General features: G+C 38.4%; 1 protein-coding gene across 2 annotated transcripts in view; it reads left to right on the top strand.

Moving 5' to 3' along the window:
• The window catches only part of EXOC4 (exocyst complex component 4), an 823,589-nt gene that overhangs the window by 649,239 nt on the left and 155,550 nt on the right, over window positions 1–18,800 (top strand). For both annotated transcript variants that reach the window (XM_022580733.3, XM_089917005.1), the window contains exon 12: window positions 4,011–4,147. In XM_022580733.3, the coding sequence (XP_022436441.1) occupies window positions 4,011–4,147 (137 nt within the window). The remainder of the gene's footprint in view (window positions 1–4,010; window positions 4,148–18,800) is intronic.

Below are 18,800 nucleotides of genomic sequence, written 5' to 3'. Positions count from 1 at the left end.
AAAGGGGCAAACCCATTCAGAATATTTTAAACATCACGCAAATCAAAATATAGATTAAAAAACAGAAAGCAAAATTTCCTTTTGATTTCTGTCATTACTGTCATTGTTGTAGTTGTTGTCGTTTATGGCCAACCACAACTTAGAGCTGATGGTAATTGGAAGGACAATATGGAATGACAATGCAGAAACATTGTTGTCATCGTCAGACAAAGCAGAAACATTGTTGTCATCGTCAGACATTCATGAAGCCCTCTCCCTCCACAGTTGCTGGTGTATATGTATGGTGTAGTGGGGTGTGTCTCAAGTGACGAATGGATTTACTCTATGTTTTCTTTCAAATTCTTCCTAAAGTAGTTTTCCAGGACCCTAGGTTCTCTGCAGCGTCTCTGAACCATCCCTGATTCAAGGGCTAAAACAGCACACATACAGAGACTGCATTTTCCAAACTAAAGTTTTATGAGTTTATACTTCCTGAATTGTGTGTGTATATATATTTATGGATTTCCATTATAGAAAATAATACAGTCAAGTGAATTTAGGAATGTTTTGGTAGCAAAGTCTAAGACTTTTAGTCATAATAAATGTTCAGTCTTTAGAACCATGGGAATTAAGGTACAGTAATTAAGGTACAGTAATGTAACAAAGAGGCCATGGTCTGATTCCACTTTACCAAATCAGGCTTTTGACCCACTATTTTACATTAAAATTATACTCTAAATCTGTCTTTTCACTCTGTTCTGAATGTGCATTAATTCGTCCAATAAACGTCTTTTGAGCACCTTCAGTGTGCCAGATACCTTGCTCCTAGGCAGTAGAGATATGAAGGTATAGTCACTGATCAAAAGGATTTTGTAGTGTGACAGAAGAGACTGTAAATAAAGAAGTGAACCAGTGGTTGCCATACCCCATTAGGGCTTGGGCTAAATGGACAAGGTCTTCAGTGTCCAATCATCTTCATTCATTCATTCATTAAAATTTTTAAGTTCAGAACCAAAGAGCTGGTCCTTATATACTGTCCTCTTATTTTAGATTGCTGATATATCCCTGTAAGAAACTTTAGTTGTTTATTTTTCATAGCAGTGTTGTTGTTTTTTTTTTTACTGCCTCAGCTATCCTGGGATTTTTTTTTTCCTTTTCTCATTTTTCATGTCATGCTCAGACTTATTACCTGGTAATAGGTTGCAAGAAATGAGAATTGAGTTATTTTTAAACAAATATCAATCATTTGTGATATGTTTAATGGAAATTATAATGAATAAAATCAGGGTTTTACTTATTATGAAGTCATTATAGTCAACATTGGCAATTCCCCAAATTAATAATAAGACAATAAATCATTTGTGATACCAAAGGGATCAAATAAATAAAAACAGGATTGACCTTGTTAGAAATTTGGTATTTTCAGTATTTATCTGTCAAAGCCACTGATTTGGAAATTGTTGTAAATTCTTGGAAAATTGAATCTTTTTGACCCTGTAAAAATATGCATCATTTGGCAAACTACAGTGTCATTTCCCTTGAAGAGAATGTAGTGATTGATTATCCAGAGTGCTACCATGACAAGGTAAACCAACCAAATAGCTAGAAAATTGTATATAATCATATAGCATCACATAAGCTAATCATTCCCCGCAGGTACTTCCTGTTTATCTCCAGGGGATATTCCTCTGTGCCTACAATCTCCCCTTCCTCTCCGACCGTCATCAGCACAGTTCTCATCACCCAAAAACACGGGCATAAATACAGACCAAACTGAACCACCCAAAGAGACTTCCAAATGCAAAGATGCCTGTATCTAGTATCCCTCACATATATGACATCCCTCACATTATTTATATGGGTTGACATTACTAGTCCTGTTTCTTTGATTAGTAGTATTGTCCTGAAGATCCTAAGAAATTATAAAACAAGCAAAGGAAGGGAAGGATGGGAAGGTTTTAGAAAATAAGAACACTTGTCTCACTTTTGAGAAGTTGATAATCTAATCAGGAAGAACAAACACACCTAAGATGACCTGGAACAGTTACACAGTATTCCCCAAGTCTGCAAGCACCAAGACACCGACTGAGCGATGAGGGCCAGTAGAGTAGAGGAGCCATCAAATTATCCTTGGTTACCGGAAGGCTAGATGGAGCCATCAGAAAGGAACGGGCTACCCAAAACTGCCCCAGAGTTGATTATCAGTAGCGTAATTGGGAATAGAACCAGGCCCTTTCTCTCAATAATCTGAGCAATTTCTTTGTGCTCATCTTCCCTGCAGTGTGTGTCAGATTTCAAACGGCTTTTGTTAGGATGGCTGCACTCTACTCTCCTTTATTAATTGCTGTCCACGTGTTGTAGGATATCCTGTGCTCTTAATCAGGATGAGGATTTTTGATTCTTCTTAGCAGCATGGGGACATGTAGCTAAGCAGAATCAATTCCTGTCACTCACACACAAACACAGAGAAACAGGATTATGGATCAGGGTGAAGCTGCAGTGCTTTAATCTTAAAATCAATACAGAAAAGGAAGTTGAACTTGTGGGGATTCTATAGAGACTGTAATTTGGTTTCCTGTGCAGTTGCCTTACACGGTATAACTGCTCCTTCCTTTTCACCTTCTGATTATTTTACTTGGAGTGTGGGGAGAGGAGAAGAAAAGAAGAAACCTCTAGAACCCAATAGTCCTGAATAAGCATGCATATGTAAGCTCGTAGCTCAAACTGATCCTCCGTTGTGTTGAGAAAAGCTGTACACGTTTATCCATTCTTTTTATGTTTAGAAGAAAAAAAAAAGCTAACCCAAACGCCGTACCCCGTAGTCTGTATTTAAGCATAATAAAATGCCTTTGATTATTTCAAAGGTTAGCGTCAGGCTGGAAAAAATATTTTTAATGTTTACTTTTATGGCTAAGTCTACATTGCTTATGGAATTCTATATAAATAAATACATATTCATCAAACCAGTTATTGACCAAAGGATTCCAAGCTTCTAAGCCTGTGATTAATATTTACTCCAGTGTAATTGTGCTTCTTTCAAAAGAGGCATGAACTAATGGTTTAAACAACTCTGTCTTTTCTTAACCAAAGATTTAGAATTTATTGAATATGCCTCTTTTCAGATATAACACCAATTTACTGCACAGTACTATCAGTGTCTAAGATGGGCTTATTTTTTCCCTTGGATATTCCTTTAGTTCAGTTTAAAAACATGTCTGAGTGTCTTTGGACACTGCTTCTACAGTGACAAAAACAACAGGAAATACTATGATCTCATGAGAAAAAGTCTGAGGCAGAAAGGTATAGCTAAAAGAGCAAAGTCTGGAGCCCTTGCTTTGTTTCTTTCTTTTTCTAAGCCTGTTTCCTCCTCTTTACACTGGGGATGATTAAAGGATTCGGCCGATAGGTAGGTGCGTTGAGAGGATTAAATGACATAAAGCATGTAGAGTGCCTAGCTCAGCTTCGCACTTGTAAGAATCTAATAAGTGTTCATGATTATCATGATTATTCTGTGAGTTTCAAGTGAGGTGACATATGCTGTATATGTGAAAACATTCTACAAGCTGTAAGGCACAATACAAATGTTAGTTGTTATTCTTAATAGATTGATGGTTTTGAAACTTTAAAAAACAAATCCTAGAAGGCTTTTTCTTTATGCTGCCTGTCATGAGTCCCTAATCTCAAAGTATAACCCTGGGGGTGATAAATCAGGCTCCAACTGAATATGCATTTTCTTTCTTAAAAGCCGCAGAGATATCTTGTAGATGCCAAGAATTCCATGAAATCAATAGGAAATTCCCTGTCCTGTGTCCTTCCATAAAAAACACTTTCTCAGGTCTTTGGAAGATTAGCACTATGTAAGATACTTATTTTGTTGTTGTTTTTCAGGAGTATTTTTAAATGTCACATCCTTCTAGGAAAGCTCAAGTGTCTTAAGTGATCACATCCTTTCAGTAGCCCTTCCTTGTCGTAAACATTACTCGAGTCAAAAGACTCATGAGTTTCTTTGTCCTCTCTGTGTTCTTTTCCAGAGCACAATCATTGTAGAGAAGACAGTGCAAGACCTCATGAACCTGATGCATGACTTGAGTGCCTATTCGGATCAGTTCCTCAACATGGTGTGCGTGAAGCTACAGGAGTACAAGGACACCTGCACTGCAGCCTACAGGTAGAGCTTCTGTTGGAAGCTAAGCAACATCAATTTAGAACTTGACCTTTGGGGTGGTGGCTGATACTGCCTTTATAGCCTAACCTTCCGTCATTGTAGAAAAGGACCATCCTTGAGTTTGTCAAGAGGCCTGATGAGAACATGTGCCAAAGAAATAGTCTCCTAGACACACGTATAGTCATACCAGCAGAGGGAATGGAAGGTACAAAGGGACAGAGCCACTTAGGGCTGCCTTTGGGTGGCTTAGATGAAGTGTCAGCCTTGATTTTTATGAAAGTCTAGAATCATACGATGTGTCTTCCTCAAGGAAATTCTGGATCTTGATTAGCCCCTCTTGTGATTCTAAAAGATCTTTAAAGTAAAGCAATTTTGAACTCTTAGTAACCCTTAATAGTCTATAATATGATTTCTTTTTAGTCTGTCCAAACGTATTCCTCCTGATGTTTGACCTATAGCCTTCCTACTGTCATGAAAGGATGGTTACCCTGTTTAGCATCAATGGAAATGAAAAATCATTGTTAGGAACTTGAAAACCTTTAGTTTTCCCTCTGATTTCTTTTCTCTGAGTTCACAAATCTCTTTGAGCTTGTGGAAAAGATCATAGCACCTCTTGTAAAAAGGTAATAATAGGAACAAATTATGGTCTGGTTGACAAGACATGAAACAATTAGAGAAGAAAAGAATGTATAATAAAATACTAAATTTTATGTGACGTATAATTAAGGATAGATGGGTACAGTATAGTATATCATCAGGTACTACTTGTACAATACAGACTATAAGAGCAGAAGGAATAAAACACAAAAAAGAGTGACAGGCTGATTGGAGTCAGGAAAGATCTCACAGAATGTGAGTTAGGTTCTGGACCTTAGAAAGATGGGTGAGATTTAGGGAGGTGGAAAGAATAAACAGGGGCATTGCAGGGTTGAAGAGGAAGCACAAACATAGTTGCCTGGTATTCAGAGGGAGATTAAAGGAGGAGGAGGTTTGAATGGAACAGAGTTCCTAGGAGAAGGTAGTAGGAAGTAATGTTGAATAGGAAAACTAAGACCATATAACAAAGGATCTTAAAAAATAAGACTTGGGGGGCTTCCCTGGTGGCGCAGTGGTTGAGAGTCCGCCTGCCGATGCAGGGGACACGGGTTCGTGCCCCAGTCCAGGAAGATCCCATATGCTGCGGAGCGGCTGGGCCCGTGAGCCATGGCCACTGAGCCTGCACGTCCGAAAGCCTGTGCTCCGCAACTGGAGAGGCCACAACAGTGAGAAGCCCACGTACCGCCAAAAAAAAAATAATAAGACTTGGAAATTTAGATGTTGACTAGTAGATGATAAGGAGCCATTATAAGTAAACCAGGGAGCAGTGTTCAGGGAAGATTAATCTGGCCAAGGAATATAACATAGATTAATGCTTAACCTCCTTCACTCCTGCAATAAGTAATATTTATCCACAGTTACAAGAACCAAATAAAGAAAAGAAACTCAGAGAGATGCATTCCCAATAATATTTTACTTTTTTTGTTCAATAATTATTCATCAGGAATGATAATACTTTTAGGTTAAAATCATACACATAATCAACAAGTGTGCTATACGCAGTTGTGTACCAAATGATAATTCTAATGGCACTTCAAACAAAAGATATGTTAACATTTAGTCTTTTGGTAAAGAAAATTTTAATTTAAATTTTTTAGATTTTAATTTGTACAAATAATTTATTTTTTGCAGAAAACTACAAATAGAGTAATGGTAAAGTACTTTAAAGCATAAAGATATATTCCAATAGGATAAAACTTGGTGAGGAAATGAAATAGAAATAATAACTGAAAGAGAAAAATGAAAAATACCTAACCATTAAAAAGGAGCTTATTTTTGTGTATTTTAAATATATTATGGTAGATTTCAAATCCCTATGGTATTGAGATTCTATTGGTTATGCTTAAAATAGTGATTTAAAGAGTCAATATTTATAATGTGCCAAAATTTAATATTCTGTAACCATTAAACTCATGCTAAAAAAAAAAAAACAACTAAATTTCAATTTTAAAATGTGGGAAAGAGAATATAGTTTTTCAAAATTCCTTTAAGAGATACCCAAACGAAAATTTTAAAAGCCACTGCCCTTGTGCTAGTTGTCTAAGAGTGGAATTTCTGGGCCACAGAGTTAACTCCAAAATGGTTGTACGAATGTCACATCTACCAAATGACAGTCAAATAACATACTTTAAAAATTTACTTTTACTTTAACCTGCATTGAATTTTAAGCTTTTTTTTTTAAAGCAAGGCATGTCTTCTTTTTCTTATATTTCATTAAGGGCAACCCATAATTTCTAACAAATAATAATGCCAGTGAGTGTTAATTATAATGGAGATGTTACCTAACCTGCCCAAGATATAGCAAAATTGACAATAGACTCTAAGTCCCACTGATGGTCATTTATATATTATTGTTGTTCTTGTTATTTTGAAAGAAATCTTTTTAAAAGTTTGTATAGCTTGGCACCTTATTGATTGTAGGTGACCTTTTCCTCATTTATGACCCTGCCTCACAACAAGTCAAGTGATAGGAAGCTTACTAAATCCACAAAGCGGAGTGGTCACCGTTGAAGTTTCTTGTTTTGAAACAATATTCAGATTGGACATAGTTCTTATTTCTGTAGTGATTCCAAATCAGTTTCATCCTTACACATGAAAACCCTTCAAATATGTGAAGATGGCTATCATGCGCCATTTAGTAGTTTTGTTTTGTTTTTCTTTTCCCCTAGACAGAACATCCTTGGTTTCTGATACGTCCTGGGTCTGCAAACCATCCCACTCTTCCTTCTCTGTTGCCATTAGTCTGGTAGTATCTATCTTAAAAAAGGAGTACTCCACTCTGAGCCCAATGTTCCAAGTGTGCTCTTGTTCTTCAGCAAAACCACTGCCTTCTTTGTGCAGGACCCACTGCCAGACACACATCATTGCATGTGAGTGTGTAGGAATAAAGAAGTCCATCAGTTACAGATTATACCTTTAATGAGCTTACGTCCTTGGTTGAGGATAGAAAGGAAAATAGGGGACAAAGAAATCAGACATGTATCCACAGCATCAATTTATGACAGAAAATATGGTAAGATAGGTAATGATGACATGCTCTAGGAGGAAGAAATTACTTAAAGAGGACAAGAGAGGTTTGGTGAAGGTTACAAACCTAGAGTTTGTGAAGAATGAGGAGGATTTAGACAGGATTAAAACTGAAGGAGCTAAAGGAGTGAAGGAACCCGAACAATGTCAAGGTGGTGGGGAAGAGCAGGAAAAGGATGAGCAAGTGATGAATGTTTGGGTTTTGGAAAAGATGGCTAAGCCAAAATGGAGGCTTTTGAATGCCAGGCTTAAGGAACGTGACCTTTCAAAGTTCGGTAGTGGGAACCACTGAAGGTCAGTAAACAGGGAATTCCAGGGAAGACCTGTGCTTTAGGGAGATTTTTCTGAGCTTTGTGTAAAATGGATTGGAAAGGCAAGAGTGCGGGGGTGGAGGGGAGAGAGGCAGAGAGTGCCTGAATTAGAGGAGAGGCGGGGGAAGCGGAGGGGAAGGGGCAGACCAAGAAACGTAAATTAAGGGGGTAAATTTGTAGGGCATGGCCACTGGTTGGCTGTAGGGAATAAGGAAATATAAGAAGAAACAGTAGCTGAAATTAACCTTATCTTTTCTAAGCTATATTTGCAGGGATTTTTTTTTTAACTTAAATTCAAGATCTCGCATGTAGCCATTAAATTTAATGTTATTTTTAGCTCATCATTTCAGTCAATTGAGATATTTTTGAATCCTCATTCTGTCATCAAAAAATCATAGCTGTTCCTCCAAATTCCATGTCATTCTTCATTTTATTAGCAATCTTTTAGTTTCTTTGTGTGTGTCATTTTTTAAAATGTTCAACAGGACAGGGCTAAGTTGAGAGTTTTGGGGGGCATATGTCTTGAAACTTCCTTTGAGATTCATGACCATATATTACTCAGTACTTCAGGGGTTCATATGTTTTCTTTTTTTTTTTTTTCCACTCCATAACTTTTAGTATATTTTTTAACATCTTTACTGGAGTATAATCACTTTACATTGTTGTGTTAGTTGCTGCCTTATAGCAAAGTGAATCAGCTATACGTATACATATATTACCATATCTCCTCCCTCTTGCATCTCCCTACCACCCTCCCTATCCCACCCCTCTAGGTGGTCACAAATGACCGAGCTGACCTCCCTGTGCTATGCAACTGCTTCCCACTAGCTATCTGTTTTACATTTGGTAGTGTATATATATCAATGCCACTCTCTCACTTCATCCCAGCTTACCCTTCCCCCTCCCCGTGTCCTCAAGTCCACTCTACATCTGCATCTTTATTCCTGTCTTGTCCCTAGGTTCTTCAGAACCATTTTTATTTTTAGATTCCATATATATATGTTACAGTATTTGTTTTTCTCTTTCTGACTTCATTCTGTATGACAGACTCTAGGTCCATCCACCTCACTTCATTCTGTATGACAGACTCTAGGTCCATCCACCTCACTACAAATAACTCAATTTCGTTTCTTTCTATGGCTGAGTAATATTCCATTGTATATTGGAATATACATCTACTTTATCATCTTCTTTATCTTCTTTATCCGTTCATCTGTCTGTGGACACTTAGGTTGCTTCCATGTCCTGGCTATTGTAAATAGTACTGCAATGAACATTGTGATACATGTCTCTTTTTTTTTTTTACACACACACACACACACACACACAAACACACACACACACTGTATTTTATTTTTATAAGAGATAAACTGACACCAAGCATTGTAAATGGATGACCACAACAAAAGCAACAGTGATTGCAATTACCAAACACGAAACACACTCATACTGTGTCATAATATTGACGTTCAGTCCAGGAATCCTCCACGGTAACAGCTCCTTTACTTTGCAGTGAAAATTGATTTGTATATTTTTTGCCTCTGAGTCCTTGTGGGATTTTTTTTTTTGATTCAAACAGAAAGTCACAAAAATTATAATCATCCTCATCAGTTCACTCAGCCCCATGTAATTAATTTTTTTCATCTTGATCTTTTGTTAGCACTTTTATGAGTTCATCAGTTTTCCATTAGAGCTCTGAAAATGCTTATTCATTCAGTTCAGCAGTATAGTCAGTTACCAGAAACCTGTACTTGTCAGAGTCTTTTCCATGAATTCCTTGAAGATGAAACCCTTTTATAGGAACATTTTTGCAAAACCATCAGTACACCCAGAACTGTCTGTAAATGACAAAAAGACTTGAAAGTGACCACAGTTAAAGATTTGATGAAAGCTCATAGTAATGCAATAGACAAGGAAATTTAGTTATTTCTGAGATATACATTTTAAAGTAATAACTAGAATTATGACTTATAACATTATACCAGAACATATAAGACTTTTAGAAATTTCACATAATGTCTGAAACATTTATATTAACATATTTACATACAAATAACCCAAAGAAAGTTTAGTATTAGTTTTTTGTTTGTTTTTTTATACTGCAGGTTCTTATTAGTCATCAATTTTATACACATCACTGTATACATGTCAATCCCAATCACCCAATTAAGCACACCAACATCCCCACCCCACCACGGTTTTCCTCCCTTGATGTCCATACGTTTTTTCTACATCTGTGTCTCAACTTCTGCCCTGCAAACCGGTTCATCTGTACCATTGTTCTAGGTTCCACATACATGCGTTAATATACGATATTTGTTTTTCTCTTTCTGACTTACTTCACTCTGTATGACAGTCTCTAGGTCCATCCACATCTCAACAAATGACTCAATTTCATTCCTTTTTATGGCTGAGTAATATTCCATTGTATATATGTGCCACATTTTCTTTATCCATTCATCTATCTATGGACACTTAGGTTGCTTCCATGTCCTGGCTATTGTAAATAGTACTGCACTGAACATTGTGATACATGTCTCTTTTTGAGTTATGGTGTTCTCAGGGTATATGCCCAGTAGTGGGATTGGTGGGTCATATGGTAGTTCTATTTTTCGTTTTTTAAGGAACCTCCATACTGTTCTCCATAGTGGCCGTGTCGATTTACATTCCCACCAACAGTGTAGGAGAGTTCCTTTTCTCCACACCCTCTCTAGCATTTATTGTTTGTAGATTTTTTCTTGATGGCTATTCAGACTGATGTGAGGTGATACCTCATTGTGGTTTTGATTTTCATTTCTCTAATGATTAGTGATGTTGAGCATTCTTTCATGTGTTTGTTGGCAACCTATATATCTTCTTTGGAGAAATGTCTACTTAGGTCTTCTGCCCATTTTTGAATTGGGTTGTTTGTTTTTTTGATATTGAGCTGCATGAGCTGCTTGTATATTTTGGAGATTAATGCTTTGTCAGTTGCTTCGTTTGCAAATATTTTCTCCCATTCTGAGGGTTGTCTTTTCATCTTGTTTATGGTTTCCTTTGCTGTGCAAAAGCTTTTAAGTTTCATTAGGTCTCATTTGTTTATTTATGTTTTTATTTCCGTTTCTCTAGGAGGTGGGTCAAAAAGGATCTTGCTGTGATTTATATCATAGAGTGTTCTGCTATGTTTTCCTCTAAGAGTTTTATAGGGTCTGGCCTTACACTTAGGTCTTTAATCCATTTTGAGTTTATTTTTGTGTAAGCTGTTAGGGAGTGTTCTAATTTCATTCTCTTACATGTAGATGTCCAGTTTTCCCAGCACCACTTATTGAAGAGGCTGTCTTTTCTCCATTGTATATTCTTGCCAGCTTTATCAAAGATGAGGTTACCATACGTGTGTGGGTTTATCTCTGGGCTTTCTCTCCTGTTCCATTGATCTATATTTCTGTTTTTGTGCCAGTACCATACTGTCTTGATTACTGTAGCTTTGTACTATAGTCTGAAGTCCAGGAGCCTGATTCCTCCAGCTCCATTTTTCTTTCTCCAGATTGCTTTAGCTATCCGGGATCTTTTGTGTTTCCATACAAATTGTGAAATTTTTTGTTCTAGTTCTGTGAAAAATGCCATTGGTAGTTTGATAGGGATTGCACTGAATGTGTAGATTGCTTTGGGTATTATAGTCATTTTCACAATGTTGATTCTTCCAATCCAAGAACATGGTATATCTCTCCATCTGTTTGTATCATCTTTAATTTCTCTCATCAGTGTCTTATAGTTTTCTGCATACAGGTCTTTTGTCTCCTTAGGTAGGTTTATTCCTAGGTATTTTATTCTTTTTGTTGCAGTGGTAAGTGGGAGTGTTTCCTTAATTTCTCTTTCAGATTTTTCATCATTAGTGTATAGGAATGCCAGAGATTTCTGTGCATTAATTTTGTGTCCTGCTACTTTACCAAATTCATTGATTAGCTCTAGTAGTTTTCTGGTAGCATCTTAGGATTCTCTATGTATAGTGTCATGTCATCTGCAAACAGTGACAGTTTTATTTCTTCTTTTCTGATTTGGATTCCTTTTGTTTCTTTTTCTTCTCTGATGGCTGTGGCTAAAACTTCCAAAATTATGTTGAATAATATGTGGTGAGAGTGGGCAACCTTGTCTTGTTCTTGATCGTAGTGGAAATGGTTTCAGTTTTTCACCATTGAGAATTATGTTGGCTGTGGGTTTGTAATATATGGCCTTTATTATGTTGAGGTAAGTTCCCTCTATGCCTGCTTCTGGAGAGTTTTTATCATAAATGGGTGTTGAATTTTGTCATCTTTTTCTGCATCTGTTGAGATGATCATATGGTTTCTCTCCTTCAGTTTGTTAATACGGTGTATCACATTGATGTATTTGCGTATACTGAAGAATCCTTGCATTCCTTGGATAAACCCTACATAATCATGGTGTATGATGCTTTTAATGTGCTGTTGGATTCTGTTTGCTAGTATTTTGTTGAGTATGTTCGCACCTGTGTTCATCAGTGATGTTGGCCTGTAGTTTTCTTTCTTTGTGACATCTTTGTCTGGTTTTCGTATCAGGGTGATGGTGGCCTCGTAGAATGAGTTTGGGAGTGTTCCTCCCTCTGCTATATTTTGGAAGAGTTTGAGAAGGATAGGTGTTAGCTCTTCTCTAAATGTTTGATAGAATTCTCCTATGAAGCCATCTGGTCCTTGGCTTTTGTTTGTTGGAAGATTTTTAATCACAGTCTCAATTTCAGTGCTTGTGATTGGTCTGTTTATATTTTCTATTTCTTCCTGGTTCAGTCTCAGAAGTTTGTGCTTTTCTAAGAATTTGTTCATTTCTTCCAGGTTGTCCATTTTATTGGCATAGATTTGCTTGTAGTAACCTCTCATGATCCTTTGTATTTCTGCAGTGTCAATTGTTACTTCTCCTTTTTCATTTCTAATTCTGTTGATTTGAGTCTTCTCCCTTTTTTCTTGATGAGTCTGGCTAATGGTTTACCAATTTTGTTTATCTTCTCAAAGAACCAGGTTTTAGTTTTATTGATCTTTGCTATTGTTTCCTTCATTTGTTTTTCATTTATTTCTGATCTAATCTTTATGATTTCTTTCCTTCTGCTAACTTTGGGGTTTTTTTGTTCTTCTTTATCTAATTGCTTTAGATGTAAGGTTAGGTTGTTTATTTTAGATTTTACTTGTTTCTTGAGGTAGGATTGTATTGCTATACACTTCCCTCTTAGACCTGCTTTTGCTGCATCCCATAGTTTTTGGGTTGTTGTGTTTTCACTGTCATTTGTTTCTAGGCAATTTTTTGATTTCCACTTTGATTTCTTCAGTGGTAACTTGGTTATTTAGTAGTGTATTGTTTAGCTTCCATGTGTTTGTATTTTTTACAGTTTTTTCCTGTAATTGATATCTAGTCTCATAGCATTGTGGTTGGAAAAGATACTTGATATGATATCAATTTTCTTAAATTTATCAAGGCTTGATTTGTGACCCAAGATAAGATCTATCCTGGAAAATGTTCCATGAGCACCTGAGAAGAAAGTTATTCTGTTGTTTTCAGATGGAATGTCCTATAAATATCAATTAAATCCACCTTGTTTACTGTGTCATTTAAAGCTTGTGTTTGCTTATTTATTTTCATTTTGGATGCATTGGTAAAAGTGGGGTGTTAAAGTCCCCTACTATGATTGTCTTACTATTGATTTCCTCCTTTATGGCTGTTAGTACTTGCCTTATGTTTTGAGGTGCTCCTATGTTGGGTGCATAAATATTTACAATCGTTATATCTTCTTGGATTGATCCCTTGATCATTATGTAGTGTCCTTCTTGGTCTCTTGTAATAGTCTTTATTTTAAAGTCTATTTTGTCATATATGAGAATTGCTACTCCAGGTTTCTTTTTTTTTTTCGGTACACGGGCCTCTCACTGTTGTGGCCTCTCCCGTTGCGGAGCACAGGCTACAGACGCGCAGGCTCAGCGGCCATAGCTCACAGGCCCAGCTGCTCCGCGGCATGTGGGATCTTCCCGGACCGGGGCATGAACCTGTGTCCCCTGCATCGGCAGGCGGAGTCTCAACCACTGCGCCACCAGGGAAGCCCTCCAGGTTTCTTTTGATTTCCATTTGCATGGAATATCTTTTTCCATCCCCTCACTTTCAGTCTGTATGTGTCCCTAGGTCTGAAGTGGGTATCTTGTAGACCACATATATACGGGTCTTATTTTTGTATCCATTCAGCCAGTCTATGTCTTTTGGTTGGAGCATTTAATCCATTTACATTTAAGGTAATTATCGATATCTATGTTTCTATTACCGCTTTCTGAATCATTTTAGGTTTGTTATTGTAGGTCTTCTCCTTCTCTTGTGCTTCCTGCCTGGAGAAGTTTGGTGGAGCTGAATTCTCTTAGCTTTTGCTTGTTTGTAAAGGTTTTAATTTCTCTGTCGAATCTGAATGAGATCCTTGCTGGGTAGAGATCTTGGTTGTAGGTTTTTCCCTTTCATCACTTTAAGTATGTCCTACCACACCCTTCTGGCTTGCAGGGTTTCTGCTGAAAGATCAGCTGTTACCCTTATGGGGATTCCCTTTTATGTTGTTTGTTGCTTTTCCCTTGCTGCTTTTAATATTTTTTCTTTGTACTTAATTTTTGATTGTTTGATTAATATGTGTCTTGGTGTTTACTCTTTGGATTTATCCTGTGTGGGACTCTCTGCGCTTCCTGGACTTGATTGCTTATTTCCTTTCCCGTATTAGGGAAGTTTTCAACTATAATCTCTTCAAATATTTTCTCAGTCTCTTTCTTTTTCTCTTCTTCTTCTGGGATCCCATAATTCAAATGTTGGTGCATTAATGTTGTCCCAGAGGTCTCTGAGACTGTCCTCAATTCTTTTCATTCTTTTTTCTTTATTCTGCTTTGTGGTAGTTATTTCCACTGTTTTATCTTCCAGGTCACTTATCCATTCTTCTGCCTCAGTTATTCTGCTATTGATTCCTTCTAGAGAATTTTTCATTTCATTTATTGTGTTGTTCATCATTGTTTGCTCTTTAGTTCTTCTGTGTCCTTATGAAACGTTGCTTGTATTTTCTCCATTCTATTTCCAAGATTTTGGATCATCTTTACTGTCATTTCTCTGAATTCGTTTTCAGGTAGACTGCCTATTTCCTCTTCATTTTTTGGTCTGGTGGGTTTTTACCTTGTTCCTTGATCTGCTGCGTATTTCTCTGTCTTCTCATTCTGCTTAACTTACTGTGTTTAGGGTCTCCTTTTCGCAGGCTGCAGGTTCATAGTTCCCGTTGTTTTTGGTGTCTGCCCCCAGTGGCTAAGGTTCGTTCAGTGGGTTATGTAGGCTTCCTGGTGGAAGGGACTGGTGCCTGTTTTCTGATAGATGAGGCTGGATCTTGTCTTTCTGGTGGGCAGGACCACGTCCAGTGGTGTGTTTTGGGTTGTCTGTGAACTTATTATGATTTTAGGTAGCCTCTCTGCTAATGTGTTGGGTTGTGTTCCTGTCCTGCTAGTTGTTTGGCCTGGGGTGTCTAGCACCGGAGCTGGCCGGTCATTGAGTGGAGCTGGGTCTTAGCGTTCAGGCGGAGTTCTCTGGGAGAGCTCTCGCCGATTGATATTACATGGCCCTGGGAAGTCTCTGGTGGTCCAGTGTCCTGAACTCAGCTCTCCCACCTCAGAGGCTCAGGCCTGACAGCCAGCCAGAGCACCAAGACCCTGTCAGCCACACAGCTTCTGGGAAGTCTGAGGTCTTCTGTCAGCATTCAGTAGTTGCTCTGTAGGACTTGTTCCACATGTAGCTGTATTTTTGATGTATTTGTGGGGAAGAAGGTGATCTCCACGTCTTACTCCTCTGCCATCTTGAAGGTCCTCTCTCATCACACAGATCAATCAAGGAAAAGCTTGAAGGCAGATTTAGGGAAATCTTCCATTACTCCTGTTGCTAGAGGATCCACATTTCGTCTGGAAAGGACATAAATCTGGCAATCTCACTTCTGACCTAGCCCATCCACCTTTTTTCTCTTTGTGCTTAGTCTGTTTCACTTGCTCATAGCAGGCCCCGTGCAGAGGCCTTGCCCCAGCCCTTCAGACCAGAGTTCCTCGTGAAATGGCTCAGCTTCGGACGTGCACTGAAGCTGCTCCTCACAGGACGCTCAACTCAAGATCTCATGTGTTTTTCTAACAATAAATCCAGACTCTAGTTCGAGAGAAGTCTCTGGGGCCTAAATTTGAATACCTGCTTTTTCACCTATTAGCTATATGACCTTGAACAGTCACTCAGCCTCTCTGTGCCTTAATTTTCCCATCTGTGAAAAAAGATAATAGTAGTTTTTCCCTCATAGGATTGTTTTGAAAATGTTAACCTTTTAGAACTGTTTTAACAAAATATTAAGCCCCACCTCCCAAATGATTAGCTGCTATTTTGATAATGACAGTGACAATGATGACAGAGATTACCTTTACTACCATCTATGACCACACCCTGTATTGCATCATCCACTCTATAAGAGACTTAAATTTCTTACTGGTGTTCTCCCAGTTCTTGGAAAATACCCATTGCTTTTGGTTCTTGGTATATTGTGGTCATCAAGCATCATGATCCTTCCCCGAAGAGACTATACTGCTTTGGTGTCCCTCATGGCCAAATTCTCTGGAATGATGTCCACTTATTGGTGCCCACTATCACATCATTCCTTATACAGGGTATTATCTGTAGTAGTCTCCTACAGTTGCTGAATTACAGGCCCTGGATGAATTTATCTCAGGGTTGGGAAAAGTAATTCTGTGAAGCTTTGAAGGAAATTAAATAGAAAATCATTTACGTAGTTGTTACACAACAGCGTGCGCACGCACACAACATATAACCCCATGGTGCCTTTTACCTGTTACTTAATCAGGTTTTCCAGGCTCGGAAGAAAGTGTTTCCTCATTGTATGAGTCTGAAGATGCAAAGTGTCCTTACTTCCTCTCTTCCCATTTGTTGCCCTCCCCCAGATTGGCACCTGCTGAGGAGTAATTAGGGCAGTCCTAATTTGGACAGCCAAATCCTGATTACAGTGACAGGAAAAACAGGAAATGTTCTAGTTTTGCTGCCAGCAAATGACTGACTTAAATAGAAATCCATATACAATTCAAATGATCCAAAATGCTGTAACACTGGGGAAGGAGGAAGGCTGCAGGGAAACATTTCCATCCGATTCTTTCTCAGCAGATATCTTTTACTGAAAGGATCCAGTCCATAAGCTCACAATGCCCTCTGCTGAGAGCTGGCATGTTTTCCAAGTTTACCATGAGAACCTGAGTGTCCACTGGGAGTTTGAAGATCTGAGGAAAGGTCAAAAACATCTCACCTTTCTCTGAGCCCCTCACTCTGGAGAGAAAGCCTGTTTTATATAATGATGTCATGTTACATGCTTTGGATAAAGAGAGGCTTCCTAAAAGTGAGGTGAGGACTAGAAGTCTTTTTCTTAATTAGTCACACCCCTTGGGGCTTAAAGGAGAACTCAGCTGTGAATTCTCTGGAGCTCTGCATTAGTGATCAGGCAGTTGGTCTGTTGCTCTGCTACTTCCAAGCTGAGTGCTTCTCTCCCTTTGTCGTCCTCTTTGTCCTCAGGTACGAGCAGCAGCTTATGTGTCCCAGAATAGTCATTTGACAATGGAAAATCACAGTTTTTTAAAGTTTCTGTCTGTTCCAATTTAGCATCAGTTCATCAATCAATTTTTTTTTTTTTTTTTTTTTGCCTTCCTGCATTGTGTTGGGCCTGGTAGAAAATACAAATAAAACATCTTCTAATCTTAGAGGCTCAGTTGATATAAGACACAAACATGTTTTTATTAGGGGAAGGTGTAACCATCCCCAGGGTCCACGTTTTACTACTTCTCCAAAGAGGCCTGAGAACTCATGCCAGGGCATGAAGGAAGAGCGACGTGGAGATAAACTTGTGATCAGCCATGGCAGAAACCAGATATGGCACAGGGCTGGACACCTTGTTGGCCCTCAATACGTTTATTGAGTGAAGGAGGAGATTCTTGACAGACCAAAGAGGATGAGCAAGCAGTAGGAACATGATGCGTGGAGAGGTTGAGAAATGAAAATGACTGGGGTGGACAATGTAGTTGGGTAAGAATGAGCAGAAAAGAGTTTTGTTTTGTTTTTTTTTAAACTTCCCATATTAAGTACAGGAGCACCATCATAGGTCTTGGGAAGGAAGGTGACCTACTTCGTCTGTCATCAGAGTGGTATCTTTAAAAGGTCTCAGTGGCCCCCTTGTGCCAAAGAGCAGAGACTAGACACTGTAGGCTGTGACGGCTTGTGAAGCCCTTTGGGTTTCCTGTGTAGACAGAGACCAGGATCCTGAATGAATGAGAGTCTAGTTGAGCTGGCCTTGCTGTCTTTGCCAACTAAATAACTTTGAACCTCAGAAGAGCCAAGGGCGTATGCCAGAGAAACCCTCTGCAAGCTCCATGCCAGCCTGTCTTCTGGTTTGCCTCTTGAAACTGTGCTATATGAACCAACTGTGCTATATGAACCAAACCGAACCAACCCACTCTCTTGGTTCACCTACCACTGATACATTCATTTTTATTAAATAGTGAAGAGATACAAAAGAACATTTATAAAATATGTACAGTATCTGGTTCATAGCAAATGAGAGCTTTTATTATGTGCTCCTGTAACTTATTACCCGTAACTATTTTGATATTTATCCCAGTGTATTGCAATTTAAAATTTCTTTATTATGTGTTATTTGATCAGTTGTTGGTTTACATGTCTTTCTCAAATACCGTTTTTCAACTGTGGACTCGCATCAGAGTTATTTGGGGAGATCTTAAAACACACAACCTGGATTTCCCACACTAGGCCCACAGGGCCCTGGGCCTGGGCAAGAGTAGTGCAAAAATGTCCCCAAAGTGATTCACGTATGTGTTACTGATCTCAACTCTGGGGCTCTAGAAGGAAGTTACTATGTCTTTTTCCACATAATTGTCCCAACATTTAGCATGATATCTGCATTCAGGCCTTTCCCTCATGTTTATTGATCAAGTGAATAGCTTTACTTTTGTAGTGCCCGTCAACTGCCTTCCTGCCAAATACAGATGCTACCCACCCAACCAGGCATCCCACGAATTCCCTAGCAACAGCCAGTCTTAATTTCCCCACACCTAACTCAGCCTACCATGATCAGCGAGGAGCCAGTTGCAGTCAGTTTGAAGCAAAGCAAACTGGACTAGAATGGAAATACA

Source organism: Delphinapterus leucas, chromosome 9, assembly GCF_059928025.1.
Source record: "Delphinapterus leucas isolate spDelLeu-1000000601 "Yukka" chromosome 9, BTC_Dleu_Yukka2, whole genome shotgun sequence".
Taxonomy (NCBI): domain Eukaryota; kingdom Metazoa; phylum Chordata; class Mammalia; order Artiodactyla; family Monodontidae; genus Delphinapterus; species Delphinapterus leucas.
The sequence above is the reverse complement of the archived record's forward strand: the minus strand, read 5'-3'. Positions and strand labels throughout refer to the sequence as shown.